Source organism: Dunckerocampus dactyliophorus, chromosome 17 (genome assembly GCF_027744805.1).
Source record: "Dunckerocampus dactyliophorus isolate RoL2022-P2 chromosome 17, RoL_Ddac_1.1, whole genome shotgun sequence".
In the NCBI taxonomy this organism is placed as follows: Eukaryota; Metazoa; Chordata; class Actinopteri; order Syngnathiformes; family Syngnathidae; genus Dunckerocampus; species Dunckerocampus dactyliophorus.
The window spans coordinates 1,070,309-1,088,716 of NC_072835.1; the positions used below are offsets into that span (position 1 = coordinate 1,070,309).

Below are 18,408 nucleotides of genomic sequence, written 5' to 3' on the forward strand. Positions count from 1 at the left end.
ACCTTAAGATCCATTCTGAAGTCTTTAAGTCATTTAAATTAGCAAATTACAACAGTATTAAAACTAATTAGCTTAATTTTGAAAAACGAATGCCTAATGCTGAGGAAAAAATCGACATTAAGCAATTTATTTATCAAAAGTTTTGTCCATAGTTAGGAAAAGTATATCTCTTTACCAATAAGTCAACAAACACATTTTTTATCTCTTTTATCTCTATGTGGCGATATTTGTAAATTATGATAGTGATGAGCAATGCTATCAAATGTAAACTCATGTTGACGAAAAAATAAGCACAATTACTCAATAAAAACGAAGTATATTTTAACAAGTAACAATATTACAGTTTCAGTAAACTGAAATAATTTCATACAGCGTAATTGTAAAACTTTTGTCGCTGTTGTTGTTCTCCAAAGCACTAGGGGGCGTTAATGCCGGTGAGCACTGTTTTCTCCGCCCATCACCAATCACTCAAACGAGCAAGAAGTGCTGCGAGGCGTGCTCCAAGTACGCCAAATAAAAACGTCTATAAGCCCAACAAGAATGACTTTCTGAAGCATAAATCCATGTCAATGATGCCAGCGTTGCTGTCGGAAAGAAAGCAGTTTTAAAGAATAATTGGTGGGGTATGTAGCGTTATTAAAAAAAACAAACACATTCTTCCTCAGTTATTGAAGGTGGATGCTAAGCTAACGGCCACTAAGCCGAAATGCTAACGGTGACAGCTGTGTGACTCAACATTCACATGATGAAAGAAGATGAGATTCTGGCGATAGTTTAACCGAAATCTTACTGGTCATGACGGCACCTTTAACAACTCTTCTTTGTAAATAGATTATAATTGGTATCATTTAGTAGCTTCAGCCGGTGTAACACAGCCGCATGTGTTAGCCAGCCTCTTACGCTAATTCATTGGCTGCTGATGCTAGCAAGAAAGCTAATGACAAACTTTACTTCTCTGCTAGACGATTTAAATATATCTGCGAACACGTCCTACGTCTGTTTGGACACTGTCATTCATTCATTTGATTCAAAGTAAAGACTGGGTGTTAAGTAAAACGTAGCAAAATGGAATACGTCCAGTCATTCCGCATTTTAGCACCACTGACTTTCAATGGACACACTTTTGACTACAGAATTCATTAACTGAAGTCTTTGAATGTTTCGTGTGCTTTCCAGACAATTTGTTATGGCGACTACTGAGATGGATTCAGAAAGCAGAACAGATCAAGAGACAGCTGTCCAACCTGATTCAAAGTACCCGTTGAAAGTGCTTTATTGTGGAGGTATTTATGATATCATTCTATATATGATACATTGTTGATATCAGGGGTCCCCAACCACTGGCCACTAGGTGTCAGTAATGTTACATTGATTAGACAATAACCACCACAGGAGCTACTGTCCAGAAAAAAACTAAACTAGTAGCTCTCCCAATGCTAACATCTGAGTCTTTTATTAGTATCTTATTTTCTCTTATGTCTACTATATTGGGTAATAGGAGTCTAAAGGTGATTATAAGAGCGTTATTTCATGTCTAGAGGGCTGTAATAATGTTAAAAAGCGTAATTAGGAGGTCGTAAAAAGGTCTTCTATGTCACACGTCTTATTTTCTCTTATTATGTCTACTATATTGGATAATAGGAGTGTAAAGGTAACTATAGGGCTCTTATTTCATGTCCAGAGGGCTCCTAATAATGTTAAAAAGTGTACTTAAAAGGAGGTTAAAGGGTTTTCTGCTCTAACTACCAAAATATTCCATTTCGGCATAAGGAATCCTACTTGGTGGAAATTCCCTTACTGTATCACGGTCGGGTCTGGTACCAATGAACGGCCATAAACATCACTTCATTTTGGAAAACACTGTAGACTGGAAGCTGCTTAGAAACAATCAAAATGATTATTTTTTTGTTCTTATTTAAAGGCACACTAATCCACCAAAGCGTGTTGTGTGAGCGGACAAGTTTGTTGTTCCATTGTTTGATTTAAGTCCATGTGCGATGCAGCAAATGTCTACGGTTTTAAGGATAGCCAGTCCTCACTTGGGCCGTGTGTATCCTGGAACCTATCCCAACTGACTTTGGGCAAGAGGTGGGGTACGTCCTGGACTGGTCACTCGCCATTGGCACAAGTAGACACACAACTCATTTGTGAATTTCTTTTGGAGATCATACACCTACATGTATCTTACAAGCATTCATACCTATGGACAATTTAGAGTCTCCAATGAAGCTAACATGCATGTTTTTGGAATGTGGGAGGAAACCAGAGTACCCAAGGAAAACCCACACACTCACGGGGAGAACACAAACCCACGATCTCCTGTGAGGCTAACATGCTAACCACTAGGCCACCGTGTGGCCCTGTGTAAAAACATTCCAAATGAAATTAAAAAGTAGAGATGCGCAATATCTTTATTTATTTATTTTTCCCAACCGAGACTGTTAACTTTGTGCTTCTCAAGACCAATCTGGTACCCACAACCGATACCTTTCTGATATCTACTTATTAAAAATGTAGGTGTAAGTGTCGTGTGTGCACACGTGGAGGTAAGAAGGACTGGAACAAACGAGGATGTGACCAAGTGTACCTGTTGAAATATCATGACATCACTACTATCAGGAGAACCAGAGTATAGAGGGGGAGGAGCCACCTGCTGTGGCCCAGCAAGGTGCACTGTATTCTGGTACACGCTCCGAGCAGGCGGTGTGACGCCACGGAGGTCTCTGGCACACCTTTTGCACTTTTCAAAAGCTGCAGAGCCGGCGTTTCAGGTGGCTAAAAAAGCTTTTTAGTGTGCTCAAAGGATTTTTTCCCCCTCATTGTGGAGCATTTGGTCCAGCGTCCCCCCTCGGAAAGTGAATGTTTGTTTACATGTGACCTCGGGGGAAGTGACGCCAGGCCGTTAACGTCCGGGCGGGAGAAAAAAGGAGTGCTTGACTTGCTCACCCGAATTGAAATTTTTTTTTTTTTGGTGAAACGATCTTTTATTGGAGCCATTTGTTCCATCATTTTGGGTTTAAGTTAAAAGGAACTATCCACTGACTTTCCACAATGGCATTGCAAATGTTACCGTTCCCATTCCATTACTTGTGTACGTGTTTACTGCACACGCACCAAACCATGCTAGTATGGTCTTGTCTCTGGAAAAGAAATGTATGAATTTGGTCAAAGGTCTGGTCTGTGGGCTTACAAGGTTGGGGACCACTGATGTTAGTTTCCCACAGGAGTGCAATCAATCATTGAATGATTGGGAAGCACTGATGTCTTTAACAACACGTGATGGTCGTTAATGAATTCCTGTTGTTCCCTACAGTGTGCTCTCTGCCTACAGAGGTAAGTTCAACCATTGTTTTTTTGGAACATTAATTGGTCGACTTTGAGCGTCATTGTAATCTATTACTTGCATACAGTACTGCGAGTACATGCCCGAGCCCGCCAAATGTCGGCAGTGGCTTGAGAAGAACTTCCCGGATGTTTTTGCCAGGATGACGCTCGGTGAGTTCCTTTGACTTGGAATAAGGAGGCCCCGTCAAGAAACCCTGTTTTGAATAGTTTGCATTGTCCTTTCGTCCAACGGGCCCGGCAGCAAAAGCGCCCAAACAGGATCCCGACGCTGGAGATGCTCTCCCTGCTGGCGAGGAGGAGGAGAAGAAGAAGCAGAAGAGAGGTGCGTGAAAATGTATCTTTGCAACATAATTGGGCAAAGGCACTCCTATATGGACGGGGGTCATCAACACCACCACGATGAAACAGGCCATCTTTGGGAATAATCTGTTCCTGGGGCAAACTGTGGCCACCATAAAGCCTTTATTAACAGGAGGGGTAATGTGTCAGCAGTTCTACAAGTGTTAAAAAAAGTGAACCATTGTTGACATACTTGAAGGTGATTGACGTTACAGATGTGAGAAGTGCCGCACGCTTCTCATTTGACACACAAGTGTAAAAATAAGTTAAGCCAATTTCATGGTATGCAATTTATTGATTGTTACTGCACCTCATAGTACAGTCCAACACCCCCCAGAAGTGGTATATTTTGCAGTATTAATTCCAGCAGTGCAGTTGTCCCTATTTTATAGCCGCTAATTGGTTCCAGACCGACCACGACAAGTGAATTTCCATGAAGTAGGATTCAATATGAATAAATATTTCAGTAGTTAGAGCATAGGAAACCTGTTTATGACTTTCTAAATGTAAATTTAAACATGATTAGAGCCCTGTAGACATGAAGTAACAGCCCTATAGTCACCGGTACACTCCTGTTATTCTTTGTTTATATCATGTTGCACAGGCTACGGAATCACTGCAGGGACATAACAGACGGCCGCCGCTAGCGAACTTGCTAACTAGTTTGTATCTCCAATTTACTTCTTCTAAGAAAGTGTTTCAAACGGAGTGCGGGAGGAGGACAAAAAAGCCAAAAAGCTAACCACTTCCACACAGAATGAGAGGAGAACCTTTTTTCCCCACTCAATCTCAGCCATGGTGTGTCGGTACTTTCAGTTTTATTATACAACAGTTGACTTGTTTTTACGGTTGTGTGACAGTTGAGAATGTTAAAGTATTTTTTAAAACATGGACTGTAAAGTTACGAAACCATTTTGTTGATTTTGGGAAGTATTTTCCCAGCTAATTTAGGAGTATTTTGCATTTTAAGGCACACTTGCGTTATTTACAGCAAAGTTGGTTATGTTCTTGTCCTTTTTTTTTTTTTTTTTTTTTTTTTTTTTTTTTTTTTTTTTTTTTCCCCCCTGTCCTGTCCAGCCTTTAAAGCAGATAGAATTGTATACCTAAATGCCGTCAAGTGCTCAACAGATTTACTCTGCCAGAGAGAAGTGTGATATACACTTCCCCTGTCATACAAAATTTATTCGACCTTGATGCTTGTTATAAAGCAAATTTGGAGCGCCCGGACCGGAGCAGGAGGGGACAGAGAAGAAGAGAAAAGGAAACGGGGGGGGGGGGGGGCGAGAGGGGACAAAAACAAAAAAAAGAGAGACAAGAGACAAGGACAACAGCAGCAACAACAACAATTGTGACAGAACAACAGAAACATACCGAACGACATCAGCAAATAAATGTCCGTGACAACTATAAAGACGAACAAGGATAAAGGACAAATCAATATCAACAACCACAATGACAAAGCTGTCAATGACAATCAGACATAATAGCAGTCATGAAATGATGACCTATGACAGTGATCACAATGACAATACTGCATTGAAACAGTCGCACACAATAGCAGTCATGAAATGATGAATTATGATAGTGATCACCATGATAATACCGCATTGAAACAGTCACACATAACTGTAGTAATGAAATGATTATCCATGATAGTGAATAGAATCAAAGTTACTGTAATGCACATCATTGTAAAAAAAAAAAAAAATACATATACACACATATATACATACATACACATACATAAATACATATATACATATATATATATATATATATATATATATATACACATATATACCGCACATACACACATATATATATATAGTCATACTGCTGAAATCACCGTCGCTGTAATAAAACCAACAACATAATAACACCCTGGATAACTCAGTGAGTAATGTGGGGAAGTACGTATGTACTGTGAGTGTGCATATGTACAGGTATCTCTGTATGTAAGGAAGACTTCATATATATATAAAGGTGCAGGAATGTGTGGGCGTGTGATTGTCACTGAGAGTGCATGAAAGGAAAGGGGCCGCCTTCCACCTCCCAGAGAGCCCCGCCCCAAATAGCAAGGCCGGGCCCCGGCCGCCAGAAGGCCACCAGGCCCATAGGGGCAGGCAGCACAAAGAACAGTGCCCCAAGAGCCAGCCCAGAGAGCCCCCCCCCCCCCCGGGAAGACCAGTAAGGGGCCGAAGAGAGGTAATCCCAGCCAAGGACAGGGCGCCAGCGGGCCGGAGGACTGCCAACCCCCGAGACCAGCGAGAGATCACACCCCACAAAGGCAGACGGGTACCGGGGGCCACAAACCGGCAGGCCCAGAGACGCCTCCACAGCTGGAAAGAAGCCCGCCCGCGCCGGAAGCGCCAATTCTCCCCCACCGCCACCCCCACCCCCAGGGAGCGGAGCCCGGCCCGCCCCGGGCCAACCCCCGCCCGACCCCCGACACAGGGCCGCCCCGCCAAGGGATGCAGGAGGCACACCCTCCACCCACCCGGCGGAGGCACGGGCGGCAGAGATGTATCGCCCAGCACCTGACCCCACGGAGCAAACCCCTGTATGCCCCCCCCCAAATAAATAACTAAAATAAATAAATAAATAAAAATACACACACGCACGCACATACACACTCCTACGCACCCACACACACGCACATAAACGCTCCTACGCACAAACACACCCCTATGCGCACGCTCATACACACTCTTACTTACTCAAGCGCGCACACACACACACACACACACACACACACACACACACACACACAGTGGTCGACTGCCCGACACCCGGAAGCCCCACCCTATCCCCCGTTGGTAACCCAAGGAGCAGCGGAGCCGGGGACCCCGGGGTCCCAGACATACGATTCAGAACCCAGGGGCGGAGAGCGCAGACTGCCGGGGAGCAGGAAGACACCCGGCCACACCCCCCCAGCGGTAGGACGCCGCCAGCGAGGCAGACAGGGGAGTCAGCGAGGAGGAGAGCGGGAAACCGAGCAGGCAGGCGGGAAAACGGGCGAGCAGCCAGGCGAACCACCACACAGCGCCAACCGAGACCCGCGGGCCAGCAAACCCCGAAGAGAGAGCGGGAGCACCACACCCCAAGCCGCAGGGAGGCCAAGCACCAGCGCCGAGAAGGCGAGACCAGCAGCCGACCAGCCGACGGCCCCCACATACCACCAGAAGCCAGACCAGCCACATGCCACCAGAGCCGACAGCGCACCACCCGCGCACCGGAGCCCCACCCCCGACAAGCCCACAGACAGACCGGGGGAGGCGAGGACACAGACAGCGGCCCGGCAGCGCACAAAGCGCAACGGCGACAGACGCCCAAGCGCCCGGCAGAGCACGACCCCCCCCAGCGAGCCCGGCCCCAGGGCACCCGCCCCCCCACCCCCACCCCGCCACCCAGGCCCACAGTACCCGCAAGCATGACCAAGCCCCAACCCACCAGCTGGCCCGGCGCCCCAGCAGCCGCCACAGCGCAGCAACCACCGGCCGCCGCGACAGCACACGGGCCACCCGAAGCACCAGCACCGCCCCCCGGAGACCGCCGAACCCGCCCCAAGAGCGCAGAGGCGCCCGCGGCACGTGTCAGTCCAGGGGGGGCACCGCAAGCCGCCCCCCCCGGCGCAAGCCCCGGCATCAACAGGCCCCAGAGGGCCACCCCAGGGAAGGGCAGGCGAACCAGACAAGGGCACCCCACAGGCCAGGCCGCCCCGGGCGAGCCACCGCGACGGCCAGGCCCCCGGCCACACCGCCGACCCTGGCGGGCAGACGCCGAGGTGCACGAGGCACCCCAATCCAGCCCGCCCCACCCGTGTATGTGATAAGGTGTGATAGTGTCTATGATGCAATTAAAAAAATAAATAAATAAATAAAATAAAATAAAAGAGGATGGTGTATCTGTGTGCATGTATATGGAGTGTATGTGGATGATAGCTAATGATGCAATTAAAATCGGGGGACAGCTGCCGCTCGGAGGGCCCCTCACCTGGCCAGCCCCCCCAAACCCTAAGTGTCTACTCTGCGATTAAAATTGGGGGGCAACAGGTCAGTGGCACAGCAGGAGCAAAGGAGCCCCGCAAGGCAGCTCCCCTCCCCAATCACGCCCGACCGTAGGCCACCCCCCAATGTCCTATATATATGTGAAGTGGTGCAGTGGCACAGGAAGGACGGGGGCCCCACACCCCAACGCCGCCCAAACCGAGCAGGGGGGGGACCAAGGACACATGACCGACCGGCCGCCCACCACAGCCCAGGCTCGGGCGTGCCGCAGGACACACCACAGGCCCTACCCGGCCCGCCAGGATGCCCAGTCCGGCCCACCCAACCCCCCAGAGGCGATACCCCCAGTGCCCCCCAACACCGGAGCCCCACCGGAGGTAGCGTTCACAGCGCCACCCCCAAACCGCCAAACACCACGGACAAGCCACACGCCCCCAAGGCAGATCCGACCGCCACCAGGACAGCGGGAGCCGCGCCCACGCGCCCCCCGCATACCACCACGGCCGGCAAGGGAGCAACACCACGACGACCACAAGAGCACCGGACCCCACATAGAGCGGAGCACGGCCGCACCCACGAAGCACGCAGGCCAGAGGCGCCAGGGAGGGACAGAGAAGCAAGCACCGCACGACCGGGCCCGCGAGAGGAGCGGCCCCCGCCCGGCGCCCAAGCAGATGCCCCCGCCCGCCCCGCCCACCGCCACGCCACAGACCGGCCACCGCCCCACCCCCCGCCCATCCACCAACACGCCAAGGGGGAAACCCCGGAGGGAGGGAGACAACCGCCGGCCCGGAAGCAAGGACCAGCCCGACACCAGCAGGCAGCAGGGACCGCCCGCCAGCCCCCCGCCAGCCCGACCCCCAAGCCCCCGGCCAAAGCCACCCCCCGACCGCCCCACCCCGGAGCAAGCATCCTCCCGCCGATCCCGGGAAGCACCACGCAGATGGACACCACGCCGCCCGCCCCACCGCGCAACCCGCCCACGGCCCCCACACGCCCCACCCACCGAGCCACAGCGGCCCCGTCCCTGAGGGGAGAAAGCAAGGGATCCCCCCCACCCCAGCACCACGCACCCCCCACCCCGAGCCCAAACCGCACATCCGCGACCCCCACCTCCGCGCCCCCCGTCACCCGGGGGACAGCCACAGGCGCCGGAGGATAACAGGCAGCTCCCACCTATCACACATACACCACACACATAAATCAGCGAAATAAAATAAAATAAAATAATTAAAAAAAAAAAAAAAATAAAATAAAAATAAATAAATAAAAAGGGGCAACCCAAACCACCCTCCCACCCAGGGGAGATGGCTCCGCGGGGGCAGCCGGGCTCAGGCACCCGCGCCCCCACCAGGGGGAGAGGCCGGCCCCCACACCCCACACCGGACGGCCCCACGCGGCAGCCGAGCAGGAGGGCCCAGGGCAGTCCCCGCCCCACCCCCAGAGGCAGAGGAGGCGAGGGAGAGCCAGCGCCACCAGCCGCACACGGGCCCCCCCAGCAGCAGTAGGCGCCCGGCACCAGCAGGATGCAGCACCCCATCCACCCACCACTCCGGAGGCCAACCAACGCCGCCCCCTGGGCGACTCCCCCGACCCCGCCCCCGCCCCATCACCCAACCCGGACCCCTCCCCACCCCCACCCACCAGCCCCCCCAGGCAGGCAGCCCAGCAAAGAAGACCCGGGACACCAAGCCCGCCACCGCCCGCCCCCGAGGTACCAGGCCCACCCAGCGACCAGGACCACACCCCACGCCAGATGAACGAGACCCCCAGGGGCAGAGACAGATGCCCTCACCCCCCTGAGAGTCAGGTCAGGGAATTAATTATTGGTGCCCATATAGACTGAAATTCTGACATTTGTTCTTTAGATTCAGCAGACATTCTCTCCATAGCTATATGATCTAACAAAAGATTTTTGTAAAGAGCTATGTTCAGTTTCTTCCTTGATTTCCAATTGATGAGAATGGTTTTCTTGGCGATGCTTAATGCAGTGATGAGAAGCTGTGTTTGATTTGTTTCTACATCAATTGTGGAGAGATCGCCCAGCAGGCATAGTAAAGGAGAGGTAGGAATGGAGAACCCAAGTGCCAAAGATAGGTACTCACACACTCCGTGCCAAAAATTTTTAATGGGAGCACAGGTCCACATGGAGTGTAAGTAGTCATCTATTCTATGGTCTGAGCAGTGTGTACAGATGTTAGAGTCAGTTAAGCCCATTCTAAACATTCTATGTCCTGTGTAGTGTACTCTATGAAGGATTTTAAACTGAATCAGCTGTAGGTTGGGATTATTGATTAACCGGGAAGCATTAAGACATATTTGCTTCCAAAATTCAGGGTCACAGCTTGTAGATAAATCTGAGCTCCATTTGGAGATTGGTACTCCAATTGTGTTGTCATTTTTTGAAAGTAGAATATATAATTTAGATAATGTTTTAGGGGCAGATATTTTTAAAAATTGGTCAATAGTGGTATTGCTTTCCCATGATATGGTCCTGAAACTTGCTTTAATTATGGATTTAATTTGTATGTATTCAATAAATTTGTTATGATTTATTCCATACTGTGTAACAAGGTCGTTAAATGAGATAAAGTTGTTTCCTATAATTATATTTTTCATACAACTTATTCCTTTTTCGTGCCATGTTGGGAAATTTAATGGTTTCTTTTTAAGCAAGATGTCAGGATTATTCCAAACGGGAGTGTATTGGCAAGGAGTGAGCGAGAATTTTGTTATTTTTAAAAATTCCCACCAAGCTGTCAGAGTGTTGCTTATATTTATACTTTTAAAACAATTATTTTTTCGGAGGATTTGGCTAATGAAGGGCAGGTTACAAATTGGGATTTCGTGGCTAAGTGATTGTTCTATGTCTAGCCATAAATAATCCAATGGGTTAGGGTTGATCCATTTTAAGATATACTGTAACCTGTTTGCAAGGAAGTAGTTGGAGAAGTTTGGGAGTTCTAAGCCCCCATATTCTTTAGATTTTTGTAATGTTTTGAGACTTATTCGTGCTGGCTTATTTTTCCAAAGAAATTTATTTATATATGAGTCTAATGACTTGAACCAAATTATAGATGGTTTAGTGGGGATCATGGAAAATAGATAATTAACCTTGGGTAAAATCATCATTTTCACGGTGGATACTCTGCCTGTAAGTGAGATGGGCAAGGTTCTCCAACGTGCAAGATCATCTTCTATTGACTTCAATAGTGGAGTATAATTCAAGCGGATCAGGTCTGACAGGTTGGAGGAAATGTTAATACCCAAATACTTAATGTTCCCTGAACACAGTGGTATAGAGGGGGTGCTCTGGAAACCAAAGTTAATGGGCAGTACTGTGGATTTAGACCAGTTAATGGAGTAATCTGAGAAGGTGCTATAATTGTTAATGAGTGAGATAGATTCGTGAAGTGAAGAATGTGAATTATCCAGGAAGAGTAATACATCATCAGCATAAAGGCTTATCTTATGATGAACATTTGTGGTGTGGATCCCTTTAATATTTATATGTTGTCGAATTGCAGCTGCAAGAGGTTCGATAAAGATAGCAAATAGTGAGGGAGAGAGTGGACACCCTTGCCTAGTACCTCTTTGTAAAGTAAATTCTGGAGAGATGTGATTGTTGGTCTGAACAGAGGCCTTCGGGGTGTTGTATAGTATTTTAATCCATGTTCTGAATGAGTCTCCAAAGCCAAATTTATGTAGTGTTGCAAAGAGAAATTTCCAGTTTACTCTGTCAAATGCTTTTTCAGCATCCAATGAGACAATTGTGGTTTCTAAATTATGGATGATAGAGTAATCAATCAGATTGATTAGACGGCGTACATTGCTAGTTGAGTTTCTCCCCTTAATAAATCCTGATTGATCAGGGTGTATTATATGAGGGGTAACTTTTTCCAGCCTTATAGCTAACGCTTTGCATATTATTTTAAGATCTGCATTAATCAGTGAAATTGGACGATAACTGGAAGGTAGTGTTGGGTCCTTATCCGGTTTCAGCAGGAGACTGATTGTAGCTGAGTTCATGGTTGGAGGCAAGCATGAACTGTCTTTAATTTCCAAAACCATTCTAAGAAATATTGGAGATAGTAATGGCCAGAATGTTTTATAAAACTCGGCAGGGAAACCGTCAGGTCCTGGTGCTTTATTATTCGGCAACCGGTGTAGAGCGTTATGGAGTTCTATTAATGAAATGGGTACATCTAAGTTGGTCACCTGTTCGTCATTTAATTTTGGTAATTCTATGTTGTTGAGAAATGTTTTGATATCTGGGAGAGATGGTTTAATCTGAGGTGTATATAGATTTTTATAAAAGCTCCTAAAGACAGAATTAATTTCTTCCGGGAGGTGAGTGATGTGACCTCCTGAGTTTCTAATGGAGGAGATAGAGCTTTTTTCTTTATTGACTTTTAGCTGGTTAGCTAAGTATTTTCCGTGTTTATTGCCATGCTCAAACTTTTCCAAACGTAGTCTCTGCAGTTGGAACTGAATTTTCTTGTCAGTAATTTCTTTTAAGTCTAGTTTCAGTTTCCTTAGGTTACTTAGGATATGCTCATCCTTTGAGTCAGCATGAGCGGTTTCGAGGAGTTGGATTTTTTTCTCCAACTCTGATTCTAGTAATCTCTCTTTCTTTTTCTTATATGATGAATATGAAATGGTTTTTCCGCGCATTACTGCTTTTGCTGCCTCCCACAGAATACTAGCCGAAACACCGGGTTGGTCATTGAAGTCTAAAAACATTGTCCACTCTCTTTCAAAGTATTTTAGGAAGTCTGAGTCTTTTAGTAATGATGTATTTAATCTCCAGCATCTAGTAGGAGTGCTCATTGTTTGGTTAGTGAGAAAAAGAGAGACTGGGGCGTGGTCACTAATGGTGATAGGGTGTATGTGAATGTTTGAGATGTCTGATATGACTGAGTTGCTTGTCAAAAAGTAGTCAATACGAGAGTAGGTGTGGTGCACTGGTGAGAAATAGGTATATTCCCTGTGAGTAGGGTGATAAGAGCGCCAAGCATCACAAAGACCAAAATCATTCATGTATTTCTTCAGTATCGATGTTGATTGAGACTCACGATGTCTCCCAGCTGGGCTAGACCTGTCCACTTCTGGGTTAAATACTAAGTTGAGGTCCCCTCCCAAGATCATATTTGTATCCAAATGTGCAGAGAGAGAAGAAAAGAAGGCATGAAAGAAGGAGGGGTCGTCAACATTCGGACCATATATGTTGGCAATGCAGAAATGTACATTATCAACAGATATGTTCATAATTATATATCTCCCTTCTGTGTCTGTAATAGTGTTGTGGAGTGTAAAATTCACCCTCCTGTTAATTAAAATAGCTACCCCTCTCTGTTTGGAGTTGTAACTTGCTAAATATGTGTGTGGGAACTGTGGTGAGTGAAGTGTATGGACAGCTGACTTGGACATGTGAGTCTCTTGTAATAAGACAATGTCTGCTTGGGTGTTCTTCAAATGATTAAAAATTTTTTGTCTTTTTTCTATCGACCCAACTCCCCTGACATTCCAAGTGACAAACTGCAGTGAGTTCATCCTACACTAGCTTTTGGTGATGTGTGTGTAAACAAGATCAAATGCAAAGTATGTGTACCTGGAAGTAAAATTAATGGGAGTATATACAGTACATAATGTATGCTTAATTTGTACATAGGCAAAGTGTAACATAGTAATCCTGAATGAACTAAGACAACTAAAGTGAGGACGTGATGTGGGTTTATGCATAAGTGAGATGAGCGTGCTTGTGAGTAGTTGTGATATCCGTATCAATAGTGGAATATGATGTGTATGTGTAGAAGAATGCGTGCACGTGTGTGTATTTGTGTGAATAGCTTGAATTTGGTTGGGATTGGACTTTGAGGGTGTATGATGTCACTGTGAGGAGATGCTGATGAAGGAGACAGCTGGCAGACAAGAGGATATGTGACAATATGAGGAGGGGAGAAAACGTGAGACAGAGGGGGGAATAGAAGAGGAAGAAATAGAAGAAGAAAAAAAAGGACAAAAAAAGAAGAAAGGCTGTGCATTTATACAGTGGGATAGAGAGAGAAAAAAAAACGGGGGGGAGGGGTAAAGTGGAAGCAGACAGTAACATTGTAAACGCTACAAGTGTGCGCGCTGCGAGATAGAAAGAAAAGTTACCTGTTTGAGATAGATCATTAGTTACCATATCAATACAGCCACGGTGTTACTTCCCGGTCGCGGTAAAGTTGTCCATTAACGAAGAGTTTATCCACCGTGATGACAGCTCGGCATCCCTCGTTGATGAACTTCCTCCGAACAGGGAATAGGCGTCGGCGCCTGTCGAGGATTTCTCGGGGGAATTGATCGTTGACGCTGAAGTCCGTCCCCTTCAGCTCCCGACCTCGGCCCTTCACCTGTTCCTTCTGCTTGAAATGTTCAAATTTCGCCACGATGGGTCTCGGCCTACGGTTCTCTGGCTTCTTGGCTCCCAAGCGGTGAACGCGGTGAAAAGTGATGTTTTGGATGGCGTCCGCTGGGAGTTTGAGTTGTTGCGCCATGAAGGCCCTCACCGCTTCTTCCGGGTCCTCCTCAGATTTTTCGGGAATTCCCGCGAAGACCAGATTGTCCCTCATGCTCCGGGCCTGGAGGTCTAGAATCGTCTCCTTCATGGTCTTGTTTTCCTGGACGAGTTGTGAAACTCCGTCGGTGAGGGACTTCACCGACTCGCGGAGGGTGGCGTTCTCCGTAACCAAGGAGACGATCTGGTTTTGGCTGAATTCCAGAGATTCACGGATGGCCTGGAATTCTTTGTGAAGTACCTCGACGAGAGCGAGGCGGCCGTCCAGGCAAATCAGCCTCTTGTCGATGGACTCAAGGATGTCTTTGATGTCAGTGCCTGGCGGAGATATTCCTCCAGGTGAGTCTTCTGGACGGCTCCGTTTGGGGTTTGGTGTCTTCGGTGATTTTCCCATAACTACACGTTCGAAGCACCCGTCGATGTACTCCTCCAGATCTTCCAGTTTGGGTTGGTTAGGCGTCTAAGGTGTTTAATTTGCTGGTTTTGTGTCGAGATACTTTGCGGATGTTTTAATAGTTGATTGTTTGTCTTTTTTTTTCCGAGCGCTATGTTCCGCTTGTCTGTATTCCGCGCGTCACGCACACTCTCGCGAGATTACAGCATCACGTCACGTCACCATCCACGGAACCTTTATGTTACCGTTATGTTCTTGTCCAATATGGTGGACTTTTCATCGCGTATATAGGAGGCATTCTTCTTTAGCTTCCTGTCTAGGCAGCAGCCTAGTAAGGCCTGAATAAATTGCACCATCTGCTGGCTGCCAACATGTAGTGCAGGCCACGGTGCCTCCTTCACTGATGGTTGACTCTGTGGATGCTAATGCAATATTTCCTGTGAAGGCGGGCGGGGTCAGATCAAACAGAAGAAGAAGACGGTGCCTCAGAAAGTCACGATAGCAAAGATCCCGCGAGCCAAGAAGAAATACGTCACACGGGTGTGCGGCCTGGCAACGTTTGGTAAGTGTTTGCACTTGTCTGAATGATGTCCCTTTTAGGAGGTGACTTGAAATGTAAACATGTGGTGTCTGCTGCAGATATCGACCTCAAAGAGGCTCAGCGCTTCTTTGCGCAGAAATTCTCTTGCGGTGCCTCCGTCACGGCTGAGGATGAAATAATCATTCAGGGAGATTTCACAGACGACATCATCGACGTCATTCAAGAGAAGTGGCCCGAGGTCAGTGGGTTTTTTTTGTTTGTTTGTTGACCCCACCTCCCACCCCCACCACCTTCAAAGTCTCTCTTCATGATTCCAAACATGAAACACTATTATTACATTATATATTCCAAACATGGCCTCACATCTGAAGAGTTACAAGCTACTGTAATCCCTTGTTTATCACGGTTAATTGGTACCGGACCCAACTGTGATAAGTTGCAACCACACTTTACATACACGTCGGAAGAACACAAACGTTTCTTTTCTCACAATCTGAAATGAAATCAAACTTTTCTCGTTTTAGATCATTTAGACTTACCAAAGTTATTGCAATTTGCTAAATGCTTCAGTTACAAGAGAGAATATTTTAAAGAGGTTTTTATTTGCCGTCATCGTCACAAGGTGTTTAGCTTTGGCACGGGGGTGGATTTGCACATTTTGGACCACAATGCAGTGGTGTGAAAAAGTGTTTGCCCCCTTCCTGATTTCTTCATGTTTGTCACACTTAAATGTTCCAGATCATCAAACAAATTAAAATATTAGTCAATGACAACACAACTGAACACAAAATACAGTTTTTAAATGAAACTTATTATTAAGGGAGAAAAAAGATCCAACCCTACATGGCCCTGTGTGAAAACGTGATACCTCCCCCACCCTACCCCATCCGTTAAAACATAAGTGAGATGAATTGAGATCTATCAGTGTGGAAAAGGTTATAACGCCATTTCTAAAGCTTTGGGACTCCAGCCAACAACAGTGAGAGCCATTATCCACAAATGTCCACAACATGGAACAGTGGTGAACCTTCCCAACCAAAACGACCCCAAGAGCGCATCGACATCCGAGAGGTCACAAAAGACCCCACGACAGCATCCAAAGAAGTGCAGGCCTCACTTGCCTCAGTTAAGGTCAGAGTTCATGACTCCACCATAAGAAAGACACTGGGCAAAAACGGCCTGCCTGGCAGAGTTCCAGTTTTTTGAAGGTGTGTGTCCCATGACATCTGGCGTAAAAGTAATCGCATTTCATCATAGCAACAGTAAAATATGGTGGTGGTAGTGTGATGGTCTTCAGGACCTGGAAGACTTGCTGTGATAAATGGAAGCATGAGTTGTGCTGAAGGAGAATGTCCGGCCATCTGTTGGTGACCTCAAGCTGAAAGCAACGTGGGTTCTGCAGCAGGACAATGATCCAAAACACACCAGCAAGTCCACCTCTGATTGGATGAAGACTTTGGAGTGGTCTAGTCCAAGTCCTGACCTGAATCCTATTGAGATGCTGTGGCATGACCTTCAAAAGGAAAAGCCTCCAATGTGGCTGAATGACAACAATTCTGCTAAATCCCTCCCCAGCACTGGAAGAGACTCATTGTAAGTTATCACAAACGCTTGATTGCAGTTGTTGCTGCTAAGGGGGGCCCAACCACTTATTAGGGGCCATGTAGCTTTGGATTGTTTTTCTCCCTTAATACTAAAAAGTTTCATTTAAAAAGTGCATAAAGTGTCTAGTTGTGTTGTCATTGACTAATACAGGGTCAGGCAAAATGATCTGACACATTTGTAGGTTAAATAAAACGCAAATGAAGTAAAGAAATTAGTGTTTTTATTTTGGAAAAGTACATATAGTGCCATTCATTTTCATTATGTTTTAAAAATGAAATCAGTCAAATGGGATCCATTATTGTCCACACACTCAATGCAGATCCAGTAGCTGTGAAGTTGGTAACCATAACAAGATGGTGCTTGGAGCTGGTAGGGATCATGTCTACCAAGATTGAGGTGCAAACGGAACGCTCGTTGTGTTGCAGTTCCAGATTCCTTTGTTTTGATAAACGTTTCCACAATGAAAGCGCGATGCTCACCAGTCCAATTTATGGCAGCAACTGAAAAAGAAACTAAAAACAAGAAAAATGACATTATATGTACTTTTCAAAAAGAAAAACACTTTTTTGTTTCTTTACTTTGCCTTTTATTTAACCTACAAATGTGTCAGATCACTTTGCCTGGCCCCGTATTTACATTTGTTTGATCTGAGACATTTAAGTGTGACAAACATGCGCAAAAAAAAAAAAGACATCAGGAAGGGGGCAACACTTCTTCACACCACTGTATGTCAAATAGTTGAAAGTATAGTAGGTAAGTTTGTATGAGAAATGATAGATAATTTATTCATCTCCAAGACAAATATCTGTTGGTCCAGATATGCTAAGCCAGGGGAGTCCAAACTTTTTCCACGGAAGACCACATTCGGAAAAGAGCAAAGGATGCTGGGGGCCTGTTTGATATCAATAAAGGCTAAAAAAAAAAAAAGTCAATAAAAATGTTTTTTATTTGTCACACTATTTCTACAACATATCACGGGCCAATAAAAAAAATGAGCTCTGTGCTAAGCAATCAAATACTGTATATATACTTTTTTTGTTTATTTAGTTGTTTTCATTGTGGAACTCATTGTTTTTAATGTTGTGATGTGGAATATGTCAAATGTTTTTGGAATAAACCACAGGCACCTGTAAGTAGCATAGTGCATATCAAGTGGTAGTTTGCTACGTGAGCTAGCGTGGATGCCATTGTCATCATGTTAGTGACACGTAGCGCAATGGCGGTAAAAGTACTTGATGCAAAAAAAGTAACGTGATGCGTGTTTCCTTCAGGTGGATGACGACAGCATCGATGACCTCGGCGAGGTGAAGAAGTGAAAGACCAAATGTGCACTTTTACTGAGAACGGATGTGACGTGTAAACAGCGACAACATGGCCAAATGTACACATGACGTCATTTTATACCTAATTTTATTTGACTGTACATAAAACGCTGCACACCTGGCCACTCAACTTGATTTTTTTTGCATTTTTTTTTTTGTTTTTATCCGCTCTCTCTCTGGTTTGCCAAAGGTAACGTGAAGCGTCTCCTGAATCGAGTCAAACTAACATATCACCCTCACCGTGTACACTTGCTCCATTTTTGCTCTGTTCTTCAACACATTAAAGGATTTCTTTT

The 18,408-nt window shown here is 46.2% G+C and overlaps 1 protein-coding gene across 4 annotated transcripts; it reads left to right on the top strand.

Moving 5' to 3' along the window:
* The first annotated feature begins 467 nt into the window (after positions 1 to 467).
* denr (density-regulated protein) lies at positions 468 to 18,405 on the top strand. 4 transcript variants are annotated; one of them, XM_054757169.1, is made up of 8 exons: positions 468 to 623; positions 1,177 to 1,283; positions 3,314 to 3,333; positions 3,411 to 3,495; positions 3,587 to 3,667; positions 15,090 to 15,206; positions 15,284 to 15,423; positions 18,062 to 18,405. In XM_054757169.1, exons 2-8 carry the CDS (start codon positions 1,187 to 1,189, stop codon positions 18,104 to 18,106), a joined length of 585 nt encoding a protein of 194 aa, XP_054613144.1. In that variant the 5' UTR covers positions 468 to 623; positions 1,177 to 1,186; the 3' UTR covers positions 18,107 to 18,405. The 4 variants fall into 4 exon arrangements, with proteins under 4 accessions (XP_054613144.1, XP_054613142.1, XP_054613141.1 ...); XM_054757167.1 differs by having other exon boundaries at positions 468 to 618; positions 3,411 to 3,494; positions 3,577 to 3,667; positions 18,062 to 18,403; XM_054757166.1 differs by having other exon boundaries at positions 3,411 to 3,494; positions 3,577 to 3,667; positions 18,062 to 18,400.
* The last annotated feature ends 3 nt before the right edge of the window (positions 18,406 to 18,408 follow it).

Bases quoted from the DNA above. Each gene is read 5' to 3' on its own strand.
- denr (XM_054757167.1), top strand. From the start codon at position 1,187: ATGGCGACTACTGAGATGGATTCAGAAAGCAGAACAGATCAAGAGACA. The intron at 1,284-3,313 runs GTATTTATGATA...TGTTCCCTACAG, and splicing joins GAAAGTGCTTTATTGTGGAG to TGTGCTCTCTGCCTACAGAG. The intron at 3,495-3,576 runs GGTGAGTTCCTT...TTTCGTCCAACG, and splicing joins TTTTTGCCAGGATGACGCTC to GGCCCGGCAGCAAAAGCGCC.